The 23,620-nt window shown below is 35.8% G+C and overlaps 1 protein-coding gene across 6 annotated transcripts in view; it reads right to left on the bottom strand.

Moving 5' to 3' along the window:
- Positions 1-23,620, bottom strand: part of SPAG9 (sperm associated antigen 9) — a 163,842-nt gene that overhangs the window by 79,607 nt on the left and 60,615 nt on the right. For 3 of the 6 annotated variants that reach the window (XM_036999026.2, XM_036999029.2, XM_073235428.1), the window contains 3 exons: positions 16,601-16,671; positions 11,166-11,260; positions 5,012-5,162 (listed from right to left, as the gene is read on the bottom strand). In XM_036999026.2, the coding sequence (XP_036854921.1) occupies positions 5,012-5,162; positions 11,166-11,260; positions 16,601-16,671 (317 nt within the window). Of the gene's footprint in view, positions 1-5,011; positions 5,163-10,430; positions 11,079-11,165; positions 11,261-13,924; positions 14,050-16,600; positions 16,672-23,620 lie in introns of those variants that run through there. The other 3 variants (XM_073235429.1, XM_017669491.3, XM_017669494.3) reach the window with 3 other exon arrangements.

Below are 23,620 nucleotides of genomic sequence, written 5' to 3'. Positions count from 1 at the left end.
GTCACATTCTACTAACAATCAACAAACCAGGAGAGTCTTTAAGGGAAAAAATAATACTTTCAGGGAGTATATATCCATATGCAAACATTCACAGACATGTCTTTATGTGTGTGCAGGTGTATATATGCATACAGGTTTATATACATACATATGTGTATATGAAACTAGTTTGGAATTTGAAATCATTGCAAATTGATACCAGCCAAGGTCTAGAAAACAATGAGAAATTTCTATGTATAGGATATTTTAAATGATATCTAAAACATTTCATTTTCTTTACTTCCATATTTGGGCATAAGGAAGTGAATATCTTAACTCCAAACTTGCAAAGCAATAAAGAACTTATATATTGCCAGTGAAGAGTACAATGGCTACAATCTCTTTGGCAGGCAACTTGGCAGTGCCTACCAAAATCTTAAAGACATGCTTCAATCCAGCAATCCCACTTGCAGTAATTATAGGCACAAGTACAAAATTATGTACAAGGTTATTCACCACATTGTTTGTAATAGTAAAAAACTAAGAAAAAGTGAGGAGTCTCATCAATAAAGTAGATTTTAATTGCAGCTGGGATATGAAATTGCTTTCCCCCTGCCCTCCTCTATGATTCTGATGTATCAATTATCTTCCTTCGCTCTCAATTGATCTTTCTATTGGATTCTTCTAGGCACACAAACAACCCCAGTCTCTCCCATTTTAAGAGACCTTTCCCTCCATCCTGCCAACTGAAGTTACCCTTTCTCTTTCCTCCCACTAAACCACCTTGAGTAACCTACACTTTCTATTTTCTCCTTTCATGATTCACATTCACTCCTATTATTGGCCTAGCAATTCAGACTGCTCAAACCTACGCCTACAATTTTAGAAAATTCAGTCCTCACTGACATCTCCACACCAGCTGACCCTGCTAACAACTCCTTCCATTCTAAACCTCTCTTGTCCCTTGACTTCCAGAGCCTCTTACCGTTTCTCCTCTCTGCCACCACAGTTACTCTCCCATGCCGTGTTTTTTTCCCTATATACCTTCTGCCTCTCCATTCCAGGCTGCCTCCTGCCCACCCCTCAACCATGGATGCTGCCTCCTTCACTGCTTAGACTCTGACACCCTTGTGCCTGGCACCCTTCCCTGGGGAGGCCCTCATCACTTGGTTCAGAATGCCCTTCACACTGCTGGAGCCCTGACTCTGCACCAGGCTTTCCCCACGTGGATATACTCTCCTAACCTTGCTCAGGTCATATACCTGCCCCAGCCCCACTCTACCCCACCCTGTGGATGCTTACTTTGCCCTGCCCTATGTAGTAGCTTTAGAACATAATTTCAGAAAAGAAAGAGAAAGGGTAGATAATGCAATACTATGCCTTAATAATTACAGCTTTACAGTCAGTCTTGATGTCCAGTAGGGCAAGTTCTTGTACTTATTAATCTTCAGTACTTACCTGGGTTATTCTTGGCCTTTTGTTCTTCAGTTCTTCCTTTATTTGAAGCTCATTCATGAACATAATTCAGTTGGAGGAACAATCCTACTTTAACACTTTTGCCCATTTCCAGCCTTAGCACTTTCATAATCCATTTTTATAGAACAGCTTTGGTCATTTAACATAATCACTTTTACCAATTTCACAAGAAGGCCCCCCCCAAGTCAGAAATTTCTGTTAATGATGCAACATAAAACTTCTTTGCATTCTCTGCCTTGAAATGATCTCTGAACTAGATTTGAGGACCATTAATAGGGTATCAGGTGAGGTGTCATGTAAGCTGTTGAATTTAGACTGGCTTTGAAAGAGGGCCTTTCTACTGGTGGTAACCTAAGCAGGATACAAATGTATATGTGGGAAAACTATAAAGAAAAGCAATTGGATTCAGAAGTTTAAGTTCAGGAAGGGGCCAAAGTTGGAAATTCAAATTTGTAAACATCGATGTATGGATGGAATATACAGACATGGAACTTAACTACCTAGCTTAAGTAGAGGGGAGGGCTGAGCTTTAAGCCTTGGGGAACTTTAACAAGTAGAAGTCCAAAACCAGCAATGGAAAAGGAGAGCAAGGAAAACCAGTGTGCGTGAGAGCAGAAGTGAGCAAGAGTGAGAGCAGAGGGGGAGAGAGGTGGGGGAGAACCAGGGTGGTGGGGTGGGCGGGGGGCGGGGAGTGTCCTGGGAGCAAAGTGAAGAAAGCATTTCAGGAAGTAGAAAGTATTCAGATGTGTCAAATGCTGCTACAAGGCAGGCTGGGAATGATAATTTTCCATTACATTTACAAAGTTGGATGTTTTGGATAACTGTGACAAAAGTATGTTGGTGCAGTAGGTAGGAATCAAGGTCTCAGAGGAACAGGATGAAGACAAAACAACCACTCCTCAAACATGCCCAAGTGCGTCCCCACCTCAAGGCCTTCACAGATGCTACCTGATCATCCTGAAACACATCTTCTAGACTTCTCCATGCACCTGTGCATCCCTCCTGTTAGGGTGTAAGTCCCCTCCTCTGAGGGCCTTCCTTCACAGCGCTGAAATAAACATCCCTCCTCCTAGTTACTCTCCAGCCCTTTTCCAGGGCCTTTTCAAACAGTACACAATAATGCTTGAAATTCTACTGTTTCACTTATTTGTTATTCACCCCACAAGAATACGAGAAATGAAGAAATAATATGCACAGATACTTCATTTTAAGGACAACTTGTACATTTTTTTAGGTGTATCACTCCTGGCAGATTTTCCAGTACCTGAAGAAAGAACCTCATTCACTACGACTCTCTCAGAGTGGGATATCCGCAACAGAGCAACAGCGAAGGTCCACATCTCTGCAGTCACTGGTGAGTCCCCTTTTCTGCCACTCTTATGCCACAGAGTTTCCTACAGTTTTGTTTCCTTGGTTATAACTCATCATGTGGTTTTCTCACATAACATTTTCACCTTAATCTTACTTCACAGAAAAATTGTGCACATTAGTTTTATTTCTAAAATATTTCAAATTAAAAAAATTTTATTTTTAATTAAAGTACAGCTGATGTATAATATATTAATTTCAGGTGTACAACATAGTGATTGGCCCAAAATTAATATTAACTATAATTCTCACCTTCAATTCTTTCAAAACAAAGACAAAGCATGCCCTAAATATAGCTAGGTCATCTCCAAAGTTCTGAGAGAAATGAAAATTACATAATACTTTAGAGACAGTCTAAGGCAGTTCCTGTCACACATGGACACCAAGACTAGTGGTCCGTGTGACAGTCCGCAAATGGGCTCTAAACCTCAATCCCCAGACTTTTGTAAAGTTAGAGAACAACATCTGGTTAATAACAAGGGCTTAGGTAAATAATAAACAAATATATTACACTTGCTTTACATACTAGACTTTTACCATTTTTTAATGTACCACTCTGTTCCTGGAAATCTTTATCTGATAGGCTTTTATCTCATTTAGTGCTTCCATGTCCAGAGTAAAGAGAGGGAGAGGATTTTACTTTAGAAATTTCTCTAGGAAATACTTGCCTTAGTATATCTAGGAAGGACCCAAAAAAACTCCTATGCTTAAATCCGTATTAATAATCTTGTTAATCAGTTTATAAATTGCCAGTTAAGTTCTGTCACAACATGTCACTGGGTTAAGATAATTATAATAATCTTCTCTTTAAGGTGCCTTTCTGGATAGTAAGTAAAATATAGTTACTATGTGGCAGACATTTTTGATGTACTAAAAGCATCCCTCCTACTTAATTTTGTTTTGGGAAAGGGACTCAGCAAGTATGCGACTGAGAGGGATGGGTGTTTTGGAACATCTATTAAACCTATAGACAGGCTAAAAAGCCAGTGTGGGTATCGCTGTGGACTGACACTGAGAAGCTGTATGATTAGCTTCTAATAAACCGAGCAACAAGGAAAAGAGAAGGGGGAGAGGTGAGATTAGTCTTACTGCTAAAATACTTTTCAGTAGGGGGAAAGCTATCAAATATTTATTGACTGTTTACTGTTTTGAGCACATTTCAATGGTCAGTGGAATGATTCCAAATGCTTCTACCTACTAGAACTGAGGGAGAGACCATTTATATTATCCTAAGAGTTTTAACATCTAAAACAAATAATTCATTCAATAAACATGCTCCAAGTGGCAAGTGCTAGGCACTTTTCTAAATACTAGGCATACAGCAGCAAACAAATCACATGGACTTTATGTTCTTTGTAGAGATAAAGAGACAAAATAAGTAAGTAAATGACTTAATATTTTAGAAGTATCTTAAGAACCTAGACCATGATAAAAGTACTTTGCAGAAAAGAACAAGAAAAGGAGATAAAATGCAAGTAACTCATTTGTATTCATTGTAGGTGGCTTGTTCATTTTATGAGAGACTGTATAATGTAACAGTTCTTTTATAATCAACATTATAACTTTAATTTTTTTTAAACACTAACATTTAAAAAAAATCACCTCCAATCTTGGAGTACATTATTGATTATATTTATAACTTACTTGATGACAAGTTCTTGGTCAAGAATATTACCTATAATGAACTAGCACCAGGCCTTTTTAGCTAAACACAATGCATTTTTGGGTGTTACTTTATGAAGAATTTTGAGGAAGGAACCCATTTTCTCTTCTTTCAAAAAAGTGAAGCCCCACTAAATTGTGAAGCTTCCAGCAGTGAACCAAGGATTTAAAGTGGCAATGATTTTCAATTCTAAAAAACAATTAGGTTCACTAGTCACCCCATCCTAAATTCAAATAATGTAGCCTAAATCAAATAGAAATTTGGTCGTTAGTGCCACTAATGTTAATCAAGATGTAATAATGCTTAACTATGTTTTTCTACATAACTTGAAAGAGAACAGAAAATAATTAAAACTCTTTGGGAACAGCTCATTTCCAATTTTTAAAAAGCCATTAGTTTCACCAACCAAAATGTACACCATTTCATTTTATTACACCATTTTTGTTTTAGTTGTCTAGTATACTCCAATTTGGAAAAGAAAGCTTATGATATGTAAACTGAAGATTTCAGCAGAGTAAAGCTTACCTTCAGGCTGGTGTGAGAACGTGGTTGACTTAATTCCTGAAATTTCCATTGTTCTGATCCTGGAGTCTCTCCGCCTTTCTGAGTGTCAGGAGTAAGCAATCCCTCTCCAGCAGGTAATGGGAAAATCCCTAATGATATAGGGCGTTCTTTTCTATTTGCAGAGGGGGGGAAAAAAGCATTCATTCATTTTTTAATTTTTATTCATCATGATAATAAGTAATAAGCCTGGGGTGTCATTGCTTTAGAATCATCACTCTTAAATAATACTTCTGGTTAGTCTGAAGTAGACTTACCAAATAGGATAGAGTCACAGAAGTTTAAATGAGCCCCAAGAAATAAACTTTAAAAAGTAGTAAGAAATAATTTAGGAAATTTTCTAAGTTACTGATGAGTTCACTGCCCAGGAAAGCAATCTGTGCTCTGGTTTCACAGTGAGAAGAGCTGCTAAATTTCAGTCATGCTTAAGTTAGCTGCAACCTCCTCTTTTGGAAGTGACTCCAACCCCTGCTTCTAAACCTCCCCAGTCCTCACACTAATTCTTAGATGTTTACCCAAACCTCTTCAGGGTATGTCTTTTCTGCCTTGTGGAAAATCAATATATGATCTAAATCAGGGCTACTGATTAAATGGTAAAAAGAACTCAAAAGTTTTATCCCCTAAAGCATAAAAGCTATTTTCTTCTACAAAAACAGTATATGAGTTCCTTTCAATCACAAGTACATATGAGAAAACCACTGTCAACTTTTCTAAACAAGGAGGCAAATAAATTCTATGAGAAGACTGTAGAGTTTTCAATGCTTTGTGGGAAATTTCAATGAACAAGAGTTACAACTTTAATAATAGAATTTCAACAAGAAACATATCCTTTGTTAATGCACAGAAGATTCTAAATCAAAGGGCTCTTAGAGGCTGGAAATAAGCCTACTAATAGGTCATCCTGGGTCACTAACTCAGAAGAGTGCAAACTAACAAGACACTAAAGGTCTGAGGCCTCCTAGAACTCATACTTCTACTGATAAGAGTGTAAGTTAGATTCAAACACTAAACACTTATAAACAGAAGTGAGAAAATATTCAGTTTGCTGCATAAATCTTTTATTCTGTAAGTTCATTTTTATGCCAAGAAACTTAAGCCACTTTTGAAATGTGCCCTCACTTAGCACAAAGGGTACACTCTTCCATTCCTAACGACAACCATAAAGGACCAGTAAAACTGTCAGAACAGTTTGAGTGCAGAAAAGATTCAAAGACTGGGTTGAGAAATTCTATCTTATTAAAGTTATATGCACAAGGAAATAAAACAGGACTTTTCTCTGTAAGTTAAAGCTAATTACTCACTTCTTTACACTTGGGGGTGCTTTTCCTATTTGATTTTAGAGGAAAATTCAAACTTAGGTAGGCAGCATAATAAAAGGCTAGGTTTTAATATCAAATTTAAGTTTGTGTAAATTAATCAGTCAGCTATTCCCTTTATAGCCATTATTCCTAAATGCTGGTTTAGCGATAGTTTTCATTTATGTGTATGCTGAGAAGAGGCATTATTATATCCTTGTTGGGTAATATAGTACATATTGTATACATACACATTTCATATATGAATGTTTTTTCTTGAAAATGACTTACCCTTGTACATCTTTTCTGCTTCTTTAAATTTAAAATGCCTGTTCTCTCATCAAATGATGTTGGTAGTGATGGGAAAGTGAATGTCTTTTAATGCCACACTTGACAAAATAAGAAGTTGTTAACCAGATGTGTGTGTGTGTGTGTGTCTGTGTGCATGTGTGTGTGATAAACATATATATTTATAACCTCAATTTTGGGGGAATGTATGTTGGGAAACAAAAATCTGTGGGTCTAAGAGCTACTAGGTGACTTACTTATTTTTTAATTTATCTTAATGACTAAAGCAAAAAAAGTGACTGTGAATTTAATTAATCAGGTAAGACTTTAGTGGAAAGCTCTCTAACCCATAATGCAAAGACAACCAGAAAGGTGACTCAGACTTCCTGAGAATCCATCACACTGCTAGCAGAAATCAAAATATAGGCCAGTCATTTTCATCCTGTACTAATGACAACACACTCATTTTCACACATATCAGATACCAAAAAAGTACAAAAGTATCTGGGGAAGGGGCCTCCTGTGGATCCAAGTTTTACTTTTCTACTTCTGTTAACTATGTCTACAACCCAAAATAGAAGTAGAATCCACACCCCCTTACATTCTTTCTTACTAATCATTTAGAAACTGCTCTATAGAGAGGGAACTTTTCTTCAGAGACTGGTAGCTAGCTGTCAAGAGGGTCAGCGATGCTCTGAGTTACACTGTTCTAACTTCTGGAAAAATAGTATTATTACATATTTCTCTCCTTTTTGAGCTGATAGATTATGTAAGAGTTTGGGGAGAGAAATGGACATGTAATTATGCAAGTCCACTGAAACATACTTCTGAAAAGAAACCCTGAAAGGGGAACATCAGTGCTGCATGATGCTGGTATGTATATTTAGTACTCTATGAATTAAATGCTTCAGTAAAACACGTCAAAAACCAAAGAGTGGGACATGTGGAAAATATCAAATGACAGGTTTAAACCCCAGATGTTGCAATATGCTATTACTGTCTAGAAACAAAGTTATCCTCAATTATCAGAATCCTTGTTATATTCTTTTTTTTAATTGCTTTAGTTCTATATGTCCTTTTTTAGTTGGGCATTTAAATGTTACCTTACAAACAATTTCGCAAATGTTTTGAAATAGTTTTTGGGCTATCTTCACATTTAAAACAAATAACTGTTTAAAAAAATCTACTATACACACACACAAAGGGCAGTAAAAAAATTTTTTTACATTTGTTCAACACTCACCATGTGCCAAGCACTGAGAGAGGTGATTTATTTACATAATGTCATTTCACTCTCATAAGGAAATAGGGATTATTTTCCCCACTTTTCAGATTAGGGAAATGATGCTCAGAGACTTCAGACACTAGTAACTAGCAGAGATGGGATTCAAAGTCAGACCTGTTCCATTCAAGACCATGTACTTTCCTTGGAACCACCTACATCTTGACAATTTGATCTTAATATTGAAGACTCTGATATTTTTTTTTTGAGAGGGCATCTCTCATATTTATTGATCAAATGGTTGTTAACAACAATAAAATTCTGTATAGGGGACTTAATGCACAATCATTAATCCACCCCAAGCCTAATTCTCGTCAGTCTCTAATCTTCTGAAGCATAATGAACAAGTTCTTACATGGTGAACAAATTCTTACATAGTGAATAAGTTCTTACATGGTGAACAGTACAAGGGCAGTCATCACAGAAACTTTCGGTTTTGATCATGCATTATGAACTATAAACAATCAGGTCAAATATGAATATTCGTTTGATTTTTATACTTGATTTATATGTGAATCCCACATTTCTCCCTTATTATTATTATTTTTTTTTTTTAATAAAATGCTGAAGTGGTAGGTAGATGCAAGATAAAGGTAGAAAACATAGTTTAGTGCTATAAGAGGGCAAATGTAGATGATCAGGTGTGTGCCTATAGACTAAGTATTAATCCAAGCTAGACAAGGGCAACAAAACATTCACGGATGCAGAAGATTTCTCTCAAAACAGGGGGGGTGAGGTTCTAAGCCTCACCTCTGTTGATCCCCAATTTCTCACCTGATGGCCCCCCTGTGACTGTGCCTGTCTTAGGTTGTTCCTCCCTTGAGGAATCTTACCTGTCTCTGGCTAACCAGTCATCTTCCGAAGACTTTGATATTTTTATTTAGTCAAATCAAAAGCCATTTTTGTTTCAAGGAACTTTCAGAATTTACTCAAGTTATTTTGTCATTAAAATAACAGGAGCTAAAATAGTTCTGCTAAAAATGGGGTACATATAAGTGACTACGAAAATCATTTACTAGTTGAAGATACTCTATGTCCTGCAACTGAATAAATACAAAGAACAATGTCACCTGATTTTTAAGGCCATCCAATAGGGCAAGAATCTCAGAGGGGGAAACTCGGAGCACAGAGAGACTAAGCAATTTGCCAATGGGCCTACAGCTGACATGTGGCCGAGCAGCTGCCCCCACGCAGTCCAGCTCCAAAGCCTCCAACCCACCACGCAGCACTACCTGGCACAGCCTGCCTGCCTTCTCAAACAGAATGGAAACCAAAGACAGCCCTTTAAAATTAGTCTTATTAATATTCTACATATTTTTCAGTTAAGGCATTTTTAATTTCCTAAAAGCTTATATAGACATACACACAAATCGTTTACATACTAAGATATGCACAAGTAGTAAGATTGTTCCTAATTTTTATAAAATCAGGAAAAAAAAAAATCAATGACCAATATCTAGTTTTAAATCACAGATGAAATTTAATTTCTGGGTCTTAAACTAATGTTAGACACGAATGATCTATGGATAAAAAGGAACAATTTACTACTTTAATTCATCTTAATTTATCTAAATCCACAACAAGGAACTGAGTACTTCAAGTAAATGTTCAAATAATAAAAGCTATACACCATGAACCCTCACTTAAAACCATGTACAAAGCAGAAACCTGAACAAATCTGACAGTTTTAATTTGACGAGTTAGAAAACAAATGAAACCAAAACCTTAAGCTTCTAAAATGCAGAAGATGGCTCTTGCAGGGTGCAAGTAGAGTGAACAGCAGAAGAGCTACAGAGATTAATTACTACCCCCACAAGCAAGCATGGATATTTGTCACCCAAGTCTACAAAGAGAGGGCAACATCTGACAAAACAATAGTGAATAGGCTTTGTAAAGCCTTCACAACTTTGATGTGTAAATAACAGGGAAAAAATGCACTCCTTGCCCTAAAGCCTTTAAGCTTTAAATCCTTTCACTTTAAAATATATTTTCTTTCAGGAGAAAAATATTTATATATGCCAGTTCCTATGAGCTGCTAATAAAAACTGCAAAAATCGCAAAAATGATGCCTGAACCTCCAATCCAGAGGTAAGTTAAATAAAATGAACGCCTATGGTCTGTATCTAATCCACTACAATTCCAGCATGAAAGATATTTGCCCCTAAATGCTCAGAAGCTAAATGCAGAGGTTGTATGAACTTGGCCCTGGTGCTCTACTCTTGCTGCCCCCCCCTTTACTCTTTGAGCATTCTGCTTAAAATAAGACCACCCTGACCTTGTACTTGTGTATAAGTACAATATGAAAAGCCTTTTCTTAAGTAGGTGGTTTCCAAACATAAAGCCGTATCCATAAGTGAAGGCCTAGAAATTACTAAAAATAAGAACAGAAATCCCAGCTTCAGGCCATTTTCCATTGTTTCAAACTGCAACAGAAATGGTTACAAAGCAGACCCATGAAGTTAAAAATTTGAGAAAAGCCAAGTAAACGGGGACGTCTAAGACAGACTGGATGGAGTACCTGAGTATCCTTGGTAGGTTCTGCGTCAGAGCTGGCACACCGGTAGAAATAGAAAAGTGCACAAGCAGCAAAACAGAGAGAGATACTAAGATAGCAGAATTAATGACCACCGCCCCGCCAACAAAGCCAAACACAAACAGCAGCATGCATCCAGGACTCATGGCGCTGTGCTGGCATGGTGAAACGCCCGAACCAGGAGGCCTACACGGGGGCCAAAGGGGTATCTTTGTAATGAGGATCTGTCATTCAGCTGCTGCCACAAAAACAATGCCATCAGCAGCAGCTTTCCACTCCATCCTGCAGCAGCTCTGAAGCGATGACGTCATCCCGCTCTCCGCACCTCAAAACCACAGAGCTGCTGCTCCTAGCATTTATGCAGCAACCAGAGCCACAGCCAGCCTATTAACTCTTTTCCTCTCCACTGAGAATCCTGGCTTAGCTCATTGGCTACAATGCTTAGAGATCTACATAATTTATTCACACTGCTACATCAAAGAGAAGTCTAGCTAACCCTTTCAAACACGCCTGTCTGTAATAAAAAGAAATTTAAACCAATTATACAGGAGAAATGAACAATGTTCAGCTATCCTACAAACTAGAAAAATTTAAACCTAGTATAATAATCTCCAAGAAGTGTTAGAAAACAATCAAAATACCTCGATATGCTGCTTCTAGAAACAGAAACAGACAATTTATTTCAGTTTTTCTCAAGGCAAAATGTATAACAAAGCTTACCTAATTCTACTATGAGCTGTGGACTCTAGTTGATCACCCCCCGAGAGCTGATGAAGTTTTGTTCTTTCTAAGTGTTCCATATAATTATGGATCATCTATTTTGAAGAAAGAAAAAAAAACACACAAAATTTTAAGACTAATACCTGGAATAAAAAAAGCAATAGTGCTTTAGTAAGGAAACCATTTTTATATAGACTTCTTACTTATCAGACTACCCATAGTTCTATGTAGAAGAATTATTAAGGATGAAAAAAAATTTTAATGGCAAAGAAATATGAAAATAAGTTTAAAAAGGACACTGGTGCCCACAAAAGTAGCCAACATGTTGTTCAGCTTGACAGAAAACTCTTTTATAGTATGTGATAATATTAAGTGATAGATTTTTTACATAAGTAACACAATTAGGGTATAGACAGTGGGAAGGAAGTGATAAGAGACTATTGGTTAAAAATAATAGCAGGCATCTGAGAAATCCATTCACTAAGATGGGAAATAACTGAGAAATTCACATGAAACAAGAATAAACCATACCCTTATGTGGTGATCTTTTCCATTTTGCAAAGGATTCAGAGTAAAGATCACAATGTAACTAAGTAATTTAATGAAATACCAACATGTTCCTTTTGTAAGACAGATTTAGTTGGAGGAATGCTAAAATATTTTCTCCTTTGACTACTAATTTATTGGTCTCATTACTTAATATAATCATCGATAGCAATAGCAGCAAATTAAATGAAAAACCAGAGCACTCTGAGTGTTGGATAACAAACCATATGATATACAAGCTGAATATGATATACAAACTTCAAGAACATTAAGTATAAAAACAGCCAAGAAATTCTTAAGTCCTGTTTGACTCTTGATAACCTTATAGCTCCACTTTAAAGAAGCCTAAATCTGGCATTAAAACATGTAAAATGCAACACATTTCAATCATGAAATCAAAAAGCCTTTGCTAGACACTAACATGATACAAATTAAGAATAAAATGAATTTTTAAAATAAGAAAAGTTATATTAGCAATTTTTAAAAATGTAAATATTAAGAGTAGGCAAGAAAAGACTGGTGTCTTTCTTAAGAATAGTCCTTGAATTCTTAAAACTATAGTATGGGATAGCTTTGGAACTTTTTAATCTTTAGCTGTATGAAGATGGGTTTCAATCTCAATATAACTTCATGCATTGTAGCATATTAAAAGAGTTAACTACTGAAAGAAACAAAATTCTAACTTAAATTTTTAAAGCATGCTTTTGTTGTGAAAATTTTACTTGTTAGGCATATACAAAAATTAAGAAATATATAAATCAACTTCAAAGTCTTATTCACTTCAAATAAACACAAAGCTGAACTCTGATGCAAGAGTTAAGACAAGTAATTCTATCAAATCAAACATTATAAAAGAATTAATCAGGCTATTCCTCAGCTAAGACTAGCCCAAATAAGAAATTCATCAGGCAAATAAAAATGAATATAGAATTGCATAAATATGGTATATTAAAGCATTTTTAAAACTTTTACATTTATATATTTTTTATTTTAAATTTACAGATTTTCTCTTTACCATCATTGAAAGAATAGTTTTGCACTAATACACTTTTTGTCTTTGTGTCAGCAATCAGAAATAATGAGCTGTTTTCTTCTTTTATCAGGAAGAACTTTACGGAAAAAAATTAAAATGAGACTAATTAATGTAATAGAGTGATGACTGGGCCAAAACAGACATCAATTTAAATTTTCAAAAGGTTTTAGAAAACCTAACTTGACTTCTTATATATTGGTCATAAGAAATTGATAGGTTAGAATGGAAAAACTTGTCTCAAGAATTCAGATGAACAGAAACATCATCGCTTAGATTGCTTTTAGTCTATTTACTCAATATAGAAAAATAAAAAGAATTGCAAATAAAATGCCAAGAATCATTCTACCTCCAAATAGTCCATTCTATTGACTAATTGTTGTCTTAAATAAAAAATGTTTTTAATTTAGAAAATAATGAATTCTAAACCTAATTCAAATGACTGATCCCAAGTAATCTCAGATAAAGTATTTAGACATTCAAAATGGTTTATATAATGAAACTGGTTCCAGCCCAACTGAACTAGCATTTAATAGTAGAATTAACAAAATGTCAGCTAACATATTAAACACAAGTCAGCCAGTGCATTTAAAGCCATTGTTTCATTTAATCCTCATAACAGTATTATGATTTTAAACTCCAGATAAGGAGGTTAAAATAACTTGTCCAATTTGACCAGTGAGTTAATAGTCAACTGTGTTCTAACTGCCATTAGCTAGTTGGCTGTGGGGGGAGAAGTCAGGTCTGTCTGACTCAGACATCTGAGCAATTAAGCATTATAGTACTCATGCTGTATCTGCCCTTTCGGTCAATTTTCTAGACAGGCAAAAAGCTCATTGTCCTTTCTTCCTCACACCCACAAGGAAACCCCACACCCTAAAGTATTTCCTGACGTCTGAAAAAAAATATGCACTATATTCCTATTAATGCACAAGAAAGTAGAAAAATAAATTGTACATAAAAATCATAATTTTAATTACAGGGCTTCACAAATGTAGTTCTGTTTAAAAAAAGAAAAAGTGAGTGGGATCAGTGTTGCCAGATGGAAGAGAGATAAGAGAGCAAACGAGACACAGGACATATGTTTTAGATAAACTACTATTGGGTCTGCCAGCCCCATTCCTCCTCATTCTCAGAACTGCAATTCTCAATTTTCTCAGGTATGACATTAATTCACACATACTCAGGAATCAGTTCAGCAAACAGGTAGAGTCATGAAGAAAGATCCCAAGTACTCTGTCTGGAAAATCCCAACTCCCCTCCCACTTAGAGAAATCTTCACAGCAGAGGTTGACTGTCAGCTTTGGCTAAAACTGAAAAGCAAAGAAATAGTGAGGCTTTGGAAATTAGTGGCATGGATCCCTTTAACAGTGTTGACCTTAAATCTTTTCATATGCAGCCCAGAATCATATATCTATACTCACAAAGCCACTATTCTTAAAGTTGTTGAGGTGCCATAAAGCAAATAAGAACAGAAAAATAACATAAAAGCATTATTGAAAATTCAGGCAATGGAAGGAATCAGACAAGACCTAGGTTAGGATTCCTTCTAGCACAAGATTTGGGACAAATCACTCCATATTCTCTTTCTAAATTTTAATCTGTAAGATGGGGATGGATGATAAGAGTTTGGTCAGAGGATGAAATGAAAATGCATTTAAACATACCCTGATGTGGGACCAGAGTTCAGGGTTTTTTTTATGTACACATGACCTGAGTACCTCACAATTACTTGGTGTTTCTATTTCCTCCACTACCCTCTTTAAGGCATGTCTTCTTTAAGCAAAGCTCTAATATACATACATACATACATACATACATATATATATATTATATATATATATATATATATATATATAATTTTGGACTTGATTAGAGAATAGTTACATTACTAAAAGAGCAATAGATTTCCTTTTAGCAGCAATCAATGTGTTTGATAGATATGCTTTTCAAACAACTTTTCTGTGTGCCTGTAAAAAAGGTTACCTTAGTCGGAAGTAATAGTGAAAAGATTAAGGTTAAATCCTTTGGACTTCCTTCCTTTGATGACTTCCAGAATTTGCCTTTAAAGGACATCGAGTTCTTTAGCACTGGACAGCTATTTATAATTACTAATTGAATGGCATTTCTAGCACAGATGTGTACACACAGAAAAATGTGGGCTACAGTAGAACAGACCCATTTTTTAAAGTGGTTATATCTGTATTACATAAACCTTGTTAAGGACAGAGCAAAATAAAGGGAGCCTATCAGGACAGAGGACAGAAGCTGCTTATGACTGAGGGAGGGGATCCCATGAGAGAGCTGTTGTGTTGCATGAGGAAATCTGCCTTGGTTACTGGACAGGCCCAGCTCTCTGACTTTGTTATTTAAGATCTTTTTTCTTCCCAGGTTGTCTTTCTCTGAAGAAATAAAAATAGAAGAATATCATCTTTTCATTTGAAATTAAGATGTCAGGCTGTTTTTCCTATATGAACACACCTTCTCTTTTACTAAATAAATATACAAGGAAAATATGAAATTTCACTTAATGGTGACTTTTAAAGAATGCATGTATTTTATACATACCTCAATTTAACAATTCTCAATTAGTATAAAGGTTAGGACTTCAATGAAAAAACAACATGATTATTCATCACTATCAATTATTCATGGCACATAAAAATATTCCCCCAAATATATTTATCAGCATTGATAAGCACTACCAATACAGAGCACAGTTCAGGTCCTGAAATGAATGGTGTAAAAAGAACCAACAATAGGCCTTTTAGTAATCAATTGTTTTTTATGTCTTAATATCCACCAAATGCCATCTTATTAAAATGTGGAAGGTTGCTGTTTAAGCTGTTCCAATCTTTGCAGAGTGCTGCGGTTCCAGCCCTCCATGGCCAATTTTTCCCCTTTACAGTTCATGCTTCATGCGTGACTATGCAAGCTCAGATGGCAATAATTAAGCCTCATGTCAGGAAAAAATTCTAACCTCTCCCCAAGAAAGTTTTAAGTATATTATTCCAAAGCAAATGAAACTGAGTTCAGTGGAGTTTTATCTTCTTTAAAAGATAACATTAAGGTCTCCACCAGTGGCAACGTAAGAGATCACGCCAACTAGTGAAAGGAAGAGAGAAGCTGAAGACGGAAACATTTGTATCATGGGAGAGATCCGGCTGAAAAAGTGGAAAAAAGGAATTTTTTTTTCATGTGCAAAATAGTACATGAGTCTATGAACATTCTGTTTAATGACGTGTGTGTACCCCAGACTGACCATAATGCACAAAAACAATTTTCACATTAAGGAGACAGAAACAAAGGCAGCATATGAATGGCTGACAGCCATAAAAAGGATGCTAAAAAAACCCACAAGTACATTTTCTAATTTGCTCTGGAAACATTATGTGCAGAAACGTATTTTAGAGTCATTTTGATGTAATATGTTGCAATTTGTGTTTATTTGTTATGAGCTTAATGCAAATAAATCCTTCACACTGGATTATAGTCTTACCAATCCATCATTTCTCAACTAGTAACAAAATATAAATTAAATTCTGTCATATTAGCAACATAGATATTTTTTATTATGCATGTGAGTTTTAATTTAACCAGCCAAAGAAACAACTATTGGAACTGCCTTAATAATTACATTACTCTGTGGCATACTAATTCACCACATGAAAAGCTAATTCCAGATAAAACACAACAGAAGTCAACATTTGATAACTAGATGAAAGCTACATGAAATTTAATGTTTTCTGGACATAAACCCCCAAAATTATACTAGATGATTTTCAAAAAAAATTAAGACATAATTTCTAAGGTTAATTTGTCTTAGTGTTAGCATGGTAAGAATAACCCAGAAACCCACCTCAGTGTGTCTTTGATGTAATGCATTATATTCCTTCTTCAATTCTGCTTCTCTTTCTTCAAGTCTGCTAACTGAAATTAAGATACATACACTTAATCAAAATGAAATATAAAAGAGATTTACTTAAAAATTCACCTTTAAAACTTGAATGGGTTATCCATAATCTTTAGCAACTTTAGGATTCAGTGTTCCATTTCAAATTATTTGAAAGCTAGTAACCTTACTTCATCATCCTTAATAAACTTTCAGAGGGGGATAAACTGGATTTAAAAAAACAACTACCCATCAGATTGCTTCTAATATGCATATGTTTAACAGGTCATACCCCTATATAGGTTTTTAACATGATACATAATTCTCTTTCAGAAACACTTTAAAATTCACCTCTATTCTATAAATCACAGAAGCTTTATCCTGGGCTTAGGCTCAAATCACTGATTTCTATAGCTCTTTTTCATTTCTGAGCAGTATGTGAAAGTCAATCCCATTGTTTAAAAGTACTTTTTTTGCTTCAGGTCTTACTTTCAGGGACTGATCTTCTTTTATTTGGCTCCCTCTGCTGATGGGAGTTTGTGAGTGGCACTGATTTGGGATAGTGCTCATAGTACAACTTCACACACATATATATATATATATAAATTTATGTATATATATATAAATTTTAGATCCTGAGATACAGAATGTCAGGACCAGATTTTAGAGGAGAGATTCTGAGAGAACGTGGAGTCCGGGCAGAACCCCCGAGAAATTCACAATCACAGTATTCAAGATAGGTGGTGATGAGTGTACTCGGGACTGCTAGCACAGAGAGGGGAACACAAGGCCCTGCTGGTGGTGAGGTGGAGGAGACACTGGCCAGTATGGAGGAGCCCACACTGGCCAAGGAGCCGTGAGAGACAATCTGGTGGGGAAAAACAAAGCTGGTGCTAGAGGAGCTTGTCAAAATACTCATTTAGGTCTGCTTGAAAGCCTTAGATTAGGTGGAAATGTTCTTTTGAGGTAAGGACTAGCTAACTGCAAACATGAAAGGCTGTTTTGAGTTCCAGCTGTGGCTATGGCAGATGGCTATAGAAGTGACTACTATGAACTATCAAAGCACAAATACGAATGTTTTCAAATGTCCAGTGTTAACACACCGAATACCAAACAACACATAACTTGTGCTATTCAGTAAATTCATCTTTGGTTTGTGTAGCTTTACTGGGCACACTTGAATATCTTGAAAATATGTCATTAATTAGGAGTTAATGTAGTTCTGTGACTGAAAGCAATAATAAGCAAAGTTGTAATGCAGATGTGTTGTGACAACATACCAGATAATGAAACCATAATTTTTAGTGGCACTTCTCTTATTTTTATTTAAAAACAGGAAATCAGGAAAATTATAGATACTTAGTAATAATTTCAAAACAAACATTTTCTACTACTTCTTGTCAACTAAAAAGATCCAAAAGCTTAATCCTGACACTACTGGGTAAACCTTATCTACTTCTAATTGCTAATCTGTGTGAATCAAGATTTTCTTGTTATTATGTAATTAAAACAAAAAATTGGAGACTGAGGCTAAACTAAAATCCAGTCATCCATAACTCTCAATTTCAAATTTGTGCTCAACAGCAGAGCCTCTCTGTTCTCATCAGGTAACTTATATGCATTCATAAAATTAGTATCACCATCACTACCACTAATAGAGGCTAACACTATGTAGTACTTGTTATGTACCATGTACTGTCCTACATACTTTACATAAACTTATTTGAGCCTGACAATAACCTTATGATGAAAATATTGTTATTCATTTTAGATATGAAGAAACTGAAACAAATAGGAGCTAAGCACCTTGCCCAAAGTCACACAGTTAGGAAATGGCAAAACTAGGAATCCTAATGGAGGAATCTGGGTCCAAAATCTGTTTTAATTATCATGCTGTCTCCATTCTCAAGAAAGACTTTTAATCTGTATATTGGATTTTATATATTATTTATATATTGGAGGCTACTTTAAAATTTCACTTGGGGGAAAAAAGTAGACAGTGCAACTTTTTGCTTCAAAAAGCCCCTCTCTTCTCTCGCACTTACCAACTTTACATTTCCCTGTATGGCCCCGAAGATGACTGGTTAGTTAGAGACGGGTAAGATTCCTCAAGGGACGAACAACCTAAGACAGGCACAGTTGCAGGGGGGCCATCAGGTAAGAAATTGGGGATCAACAGAAGTGAGGCTTAGAATCCCCCCCCCCCCCTTTCTGAGAGAAATCTGCTGCATCTGTGGAGGATGTTTTATTGCCCTTGTCTAGCTTGGATTAACACATAGTCTACAGGCACACACCTGATCATCTACATTTGCTCTCTTACAACACTAAACTGTGTTTTCTACCTTTATCTTGCATCTACCTACCTCTTCAGCATTTTATTAAAAATAGTAATAATAAAGAGAGAAATGTGGTATCCACATATAAATCAAGTATAAAAATCAAATATTCATATTTGAACTGACTGTTTATAGTTCATAATGCATGATCAAAACCGAAAGTTTCTGTGATGACTGCCCTTGTACTATTCACCATTTAACTTATTCACTATGTAAGAATTCGTTCACCATGTAAGAACTTGTTTGTTATGCTTCAGAAGATTGGAGACTGACGAAAATTAGGCTTGGGGTGGATTAATGATTATACATTGAGCACTGAGTCCCCTATACAGAATTTTATTGTTGTTAACAACCATTTGATCAATAAATAGGAGAGATGCCCTCACAAAAAAAAAAATTAAAAAAAAAAGTACACACTTCCAATTGTAAAATAAATAAGTAACCGGGATGTAATGTATAGCATAAGGAATATAGTCAAAATATTGTAACAACTTGGTATGGTGATAGCTGGTACCTAGAATTATCATGTATATAAATGTTCAATCACTGTGTTGTACACCTGAAACTAATGAAATACTGTGTGTCAACTACCCTTCAATAAAAAATAATTATCTAAAAAAAGAAAAAAAAGCCCCTCTCTCTTCTTATGGAAAGGACCTAGTCACAAATACTTTCACTCAGTATCAAACTGCCAAGTAAATACGTACCCAACTTTATCAATTACCAGGCAGACAAATACTAAAACCAAAGACACAACACCACTGCATACCTGTTGGCATAGCCAAAATGAAAAACACAATATATCAAGTGCTTGTAAGGATGTAGAGTAAGCAGAACTCTCACATGCTGCTGAGAGTATAAACTGGTATACTTGCTTTGAAAACTGTGGCAAGATTTAATAAAGCTGAATAGTTGCCAGCCATGACAAAATGAGTCCATTGCTAGGAAATGCATATACATGTCTGCCAAAAGGCATTTAAAACAATGGCCAAAGCAGCGCTACTTGTAATAATCTAAACCTGGAAACAATCCAAATGTACATCAACATACTGGTATAGAATATTCAACATACTGGTATGGCACTAACAATGAGAATGAATAAATTATTGCTTTACACACTTCATGGACAAATCTCATACAAAGAATACTGAGGGAGAGAAGCAGAAACATACGAAGTTCAAAAGATGCACAGAATTAATCTAAAGCTAATCTAAAGTGTTGGAGGTCAGGACAGTGGCTGCCTTCCAAAGGAGTTGGTGGCCTGGTGCAGCTCCACTCACCCAGTCCAAACACTGTTTGTACCTACTCGCATAGGCACTTTCTTGGCTTCAATACTCATTATTCTTTATGTTCTCCAGCAACTGCTATGAGTTCAACATATGGCAAAGGATTTAAACAGACTATTCAGGACCATAAATTTTACAGGAAAATGAACAAAAAGGTTACCAGATTGGGGAATTACAAGAGGAGAAGGAAAAAAGATGGGCATTATGGGAGGATAAATTAGAGTTACTGTTTTGACAGTCATATTAGTGACATCAAAATAAGCGATGTGTGTATCCTTTGACCCAGTATTATTATTCTTATTTATCCTACAGAAACATATCAGTGCCCAAAGAAGTGAAAATGCATGTTCTATGCAATATGTCTTATAGTAACCACCCACAAATTTAGCATCAGGTGGTTGATGAAGTGAATTGTGACACTCATATAATGGACAACAATGCAGTGGCTTTGCTACTTCCAATTTATGTTATCTCTGGTATATTAATCTCTCTGGACTTCAGCTTCCTTATTTGTAATTGAGGAATAATGACAGTATATCAGAGCCAATACTAGAATTAAGTGAGTTATTATCTGTAAAGGGCATAGAACAGTGCCTGGCACAGGTGTTTTTTTGAATACATTAAAGGTATGGCTCAAAGGAATAAAGTATATTTATATGCAGCAAAATGGGATGGTGCCTAGAACTGAATGGGAGGATATTGAATATACAGTGCTGTATCTGAAAATAAAAAATACAACACAATGTGCAGTATGATGCCACTATGATATCTACACAGCCAAATCTAAATTGATCGTCTCTCTCAAACCTGCTCTTTCCCATAAATCTTCTTTGCTTGGGCAAAACTTGTTCAGGAATCCTTTGGCTCTTCTTGTCTCCTCAGATTGCATATCCAATCTAACAGCAAGTTCTGTTTTTCTTTCAAAATAAATCTAGAATCTGAACTTTTTACTGCCTCCATGACTCCCACCTTAGCCCAAGACATCTTTTGCCTGGATTATCAAAATTACATTCTATGTCTCTACTCTAGCCTTCACTTCCCAGTATGCTCAAAATAGTAGCCTGGGTGGAGTCAGATCTGACTGATTGCTCAAAACCACTCAATGATTTCCTGTTATATTAAAAAAAAAAAAAAGTAGAGAAAGAAAGGAAGAAAAAAAAATACTTATGGTCTACAAGATACTTTAGGAACTACTATGACAACCCACACCACCATTTGTTTCCATGGAGAACTCTGGTCTCCTGACCCCCAACTGTCCCCAAATTCATATGTTGAACCCCTAACCCTCAATATGACAATATTTGGAGATGGGGACTTTAAGGAAGTAATTAAGGTTAAATGAGGCCAAAAGGTGGAGTCCTAATCCAATTGGACTGGTGTTCATATTAGACGAGGAAGAGACACCAGAGGTTTCTCCCCACACATGCAGAGAAAAGGCCATATGAGGGCGGAAAGAAGGCAGCCACCTGCAAACCAAGCAGAGAGGTCTCAGAAGAACCCCGACTTGCCAGCACCTTGATCTTGGATTTCCAGCCTCCAGAACTGTGAGAAAATAAATTTTTCACAGTTATTTTAAGCCACCCAATCTGTGGTATTTTGTTATGGCAGCCCTACGCAGACTAATGCAGGAACAAAGTATCACTAAGTTAACCTTGGAGAGAAGCTTTTACACGAGACGTTTATCAAGTGACTTGGACAGACTGGGCTTGTAGCTTACTTACAGAAACAGGTCCTGACTGATTTTGTGACAGTTTTCTAATCAATGTTGGTTTGTGTAGTTTTGTTGTAAAGTACTATACTTAATAGCAAGATTGTGGGGAAGGAAACATAAAGCCCTAACATACCACTGATTGCCACAGATTTCCTGTATTTACCTAAATGAACATGACCTATTGCTCAGATTGGCTTGGTTTCATCTACAGAAATTTCTTCAAGTTCAATTAATCATTTTGTTCCCCTTAAGCATTCTGGATTATCCTTCCCTATAAATTCCTTAAGCCTCCATCCATTCCCAACTGTCTAACCCACTAGACTTTCTGCTTAACTTCCATTTGACATCATATTCTTACTTTTACTTAAAAAATAACATTTGCTAAACTAGCGACCTATTCTCTAACCACCTCTTTCAAAATACACTTACTGATCTCATAGAAATGATCTGTATCTGTTTTCCCTAGCAAGCATATATCACACAAAAAAGAGCATTTAGCACATGCAAACTACATATGGTTATAAATGTCTTGCTCCTTTATCCTGTTATTATTTTTAATACTTTTTTAAAGCAGTTTCTAGGTTCACAGCAAACCTTCGTATAAAGTATAGCGTTCCCATATACCCACTCCCCCACACACACATCCTCCCCAACTACCTACTCCACACCAGAGTTATACATTTGGTACAATCAGTGAACTGCACTGACACAGCATTATCACCCAAAGTTTCTTAAGTTTACATTAGGATTCATTCTTGGTGTTGAATATTCTGCAGAACTGACAAATGTATACTGACATGCATCTACCATTATAGTTTCATACAGAATAGTTTCACTGCCTTAAAAACTCTCAGGGCTCCACCTACCTTAATCTTGGCAACCACTTACCTTTTGCTATCTCCACAGTTTGCCTTTCTCAGAGTGCAATAAAGTTGGAATCATACAGTATGTAGCCTTTTCAGACTGGCTTTTTTCACTTAGTAATATGAATTTAAGGTTCCTCCATGTCTTTTCATGGCTTGAGAGCTCATTTCTTTTTAGTGCTGAATAACTTTACACTGTATGGATGTACCACAGTTTATTCCTAGCTGTTATTTTCCTAAGATCTACAGTCTTAAAGTTACAAGTCTTATATGTTCACCACTTCAATTAGGCACAAAAGTTAATTTTCTTAATTCAGAAAAAGTGGCATGTCCAGTTAGTATTGTTGCATATTACAGAACCAAATGCTGACAGATGATTTTCATCTGTATGCTTAACATACATATATGTATGTTAATACATATATGACAAGTATGCTTATACCTAGTACTCTTAACTTTTTATAAATATATTTTTATATATATATTTTTTACTTTTTATGTAAGTATATTTAACACAACCGATTTTATTTTCTCAGGCAGCAAAAGATCCAGACCAAAGGTAAAACACATTCATGTGAAAATATAAGTTAACAACACTGATGGTCCTGCAATTTACTGCAACCTATACTTTTTGTTGGAATGATGCATCATTATTGCATTTCGTTTTATCTCTCACACATAACTATTACTTTTTAAAACCCAAATGGTATCTTCGACCACTTAAAAATAACTGTTTTTCAAAATTTCACAAATACAACCACTACCCTAACAAGACTGAAAAGTGTTCTTAA

Source organism: Manis javanica, chromosome 4 (genome assembly GCF_040802235.1).
Source record: "Manis javanica isolate MJ-LG chromosome 4, MJ_LKY, whole genome shotgun sequence".
Lineage (NCBI taxonomy): Eukaryota > Metazoa > Chordata > Mammalia > Pholidota > Manidae > Manis > Manis javanica.
This window is presented reverse-complemented; position numbering and strand designations above follow the sequence as displayed.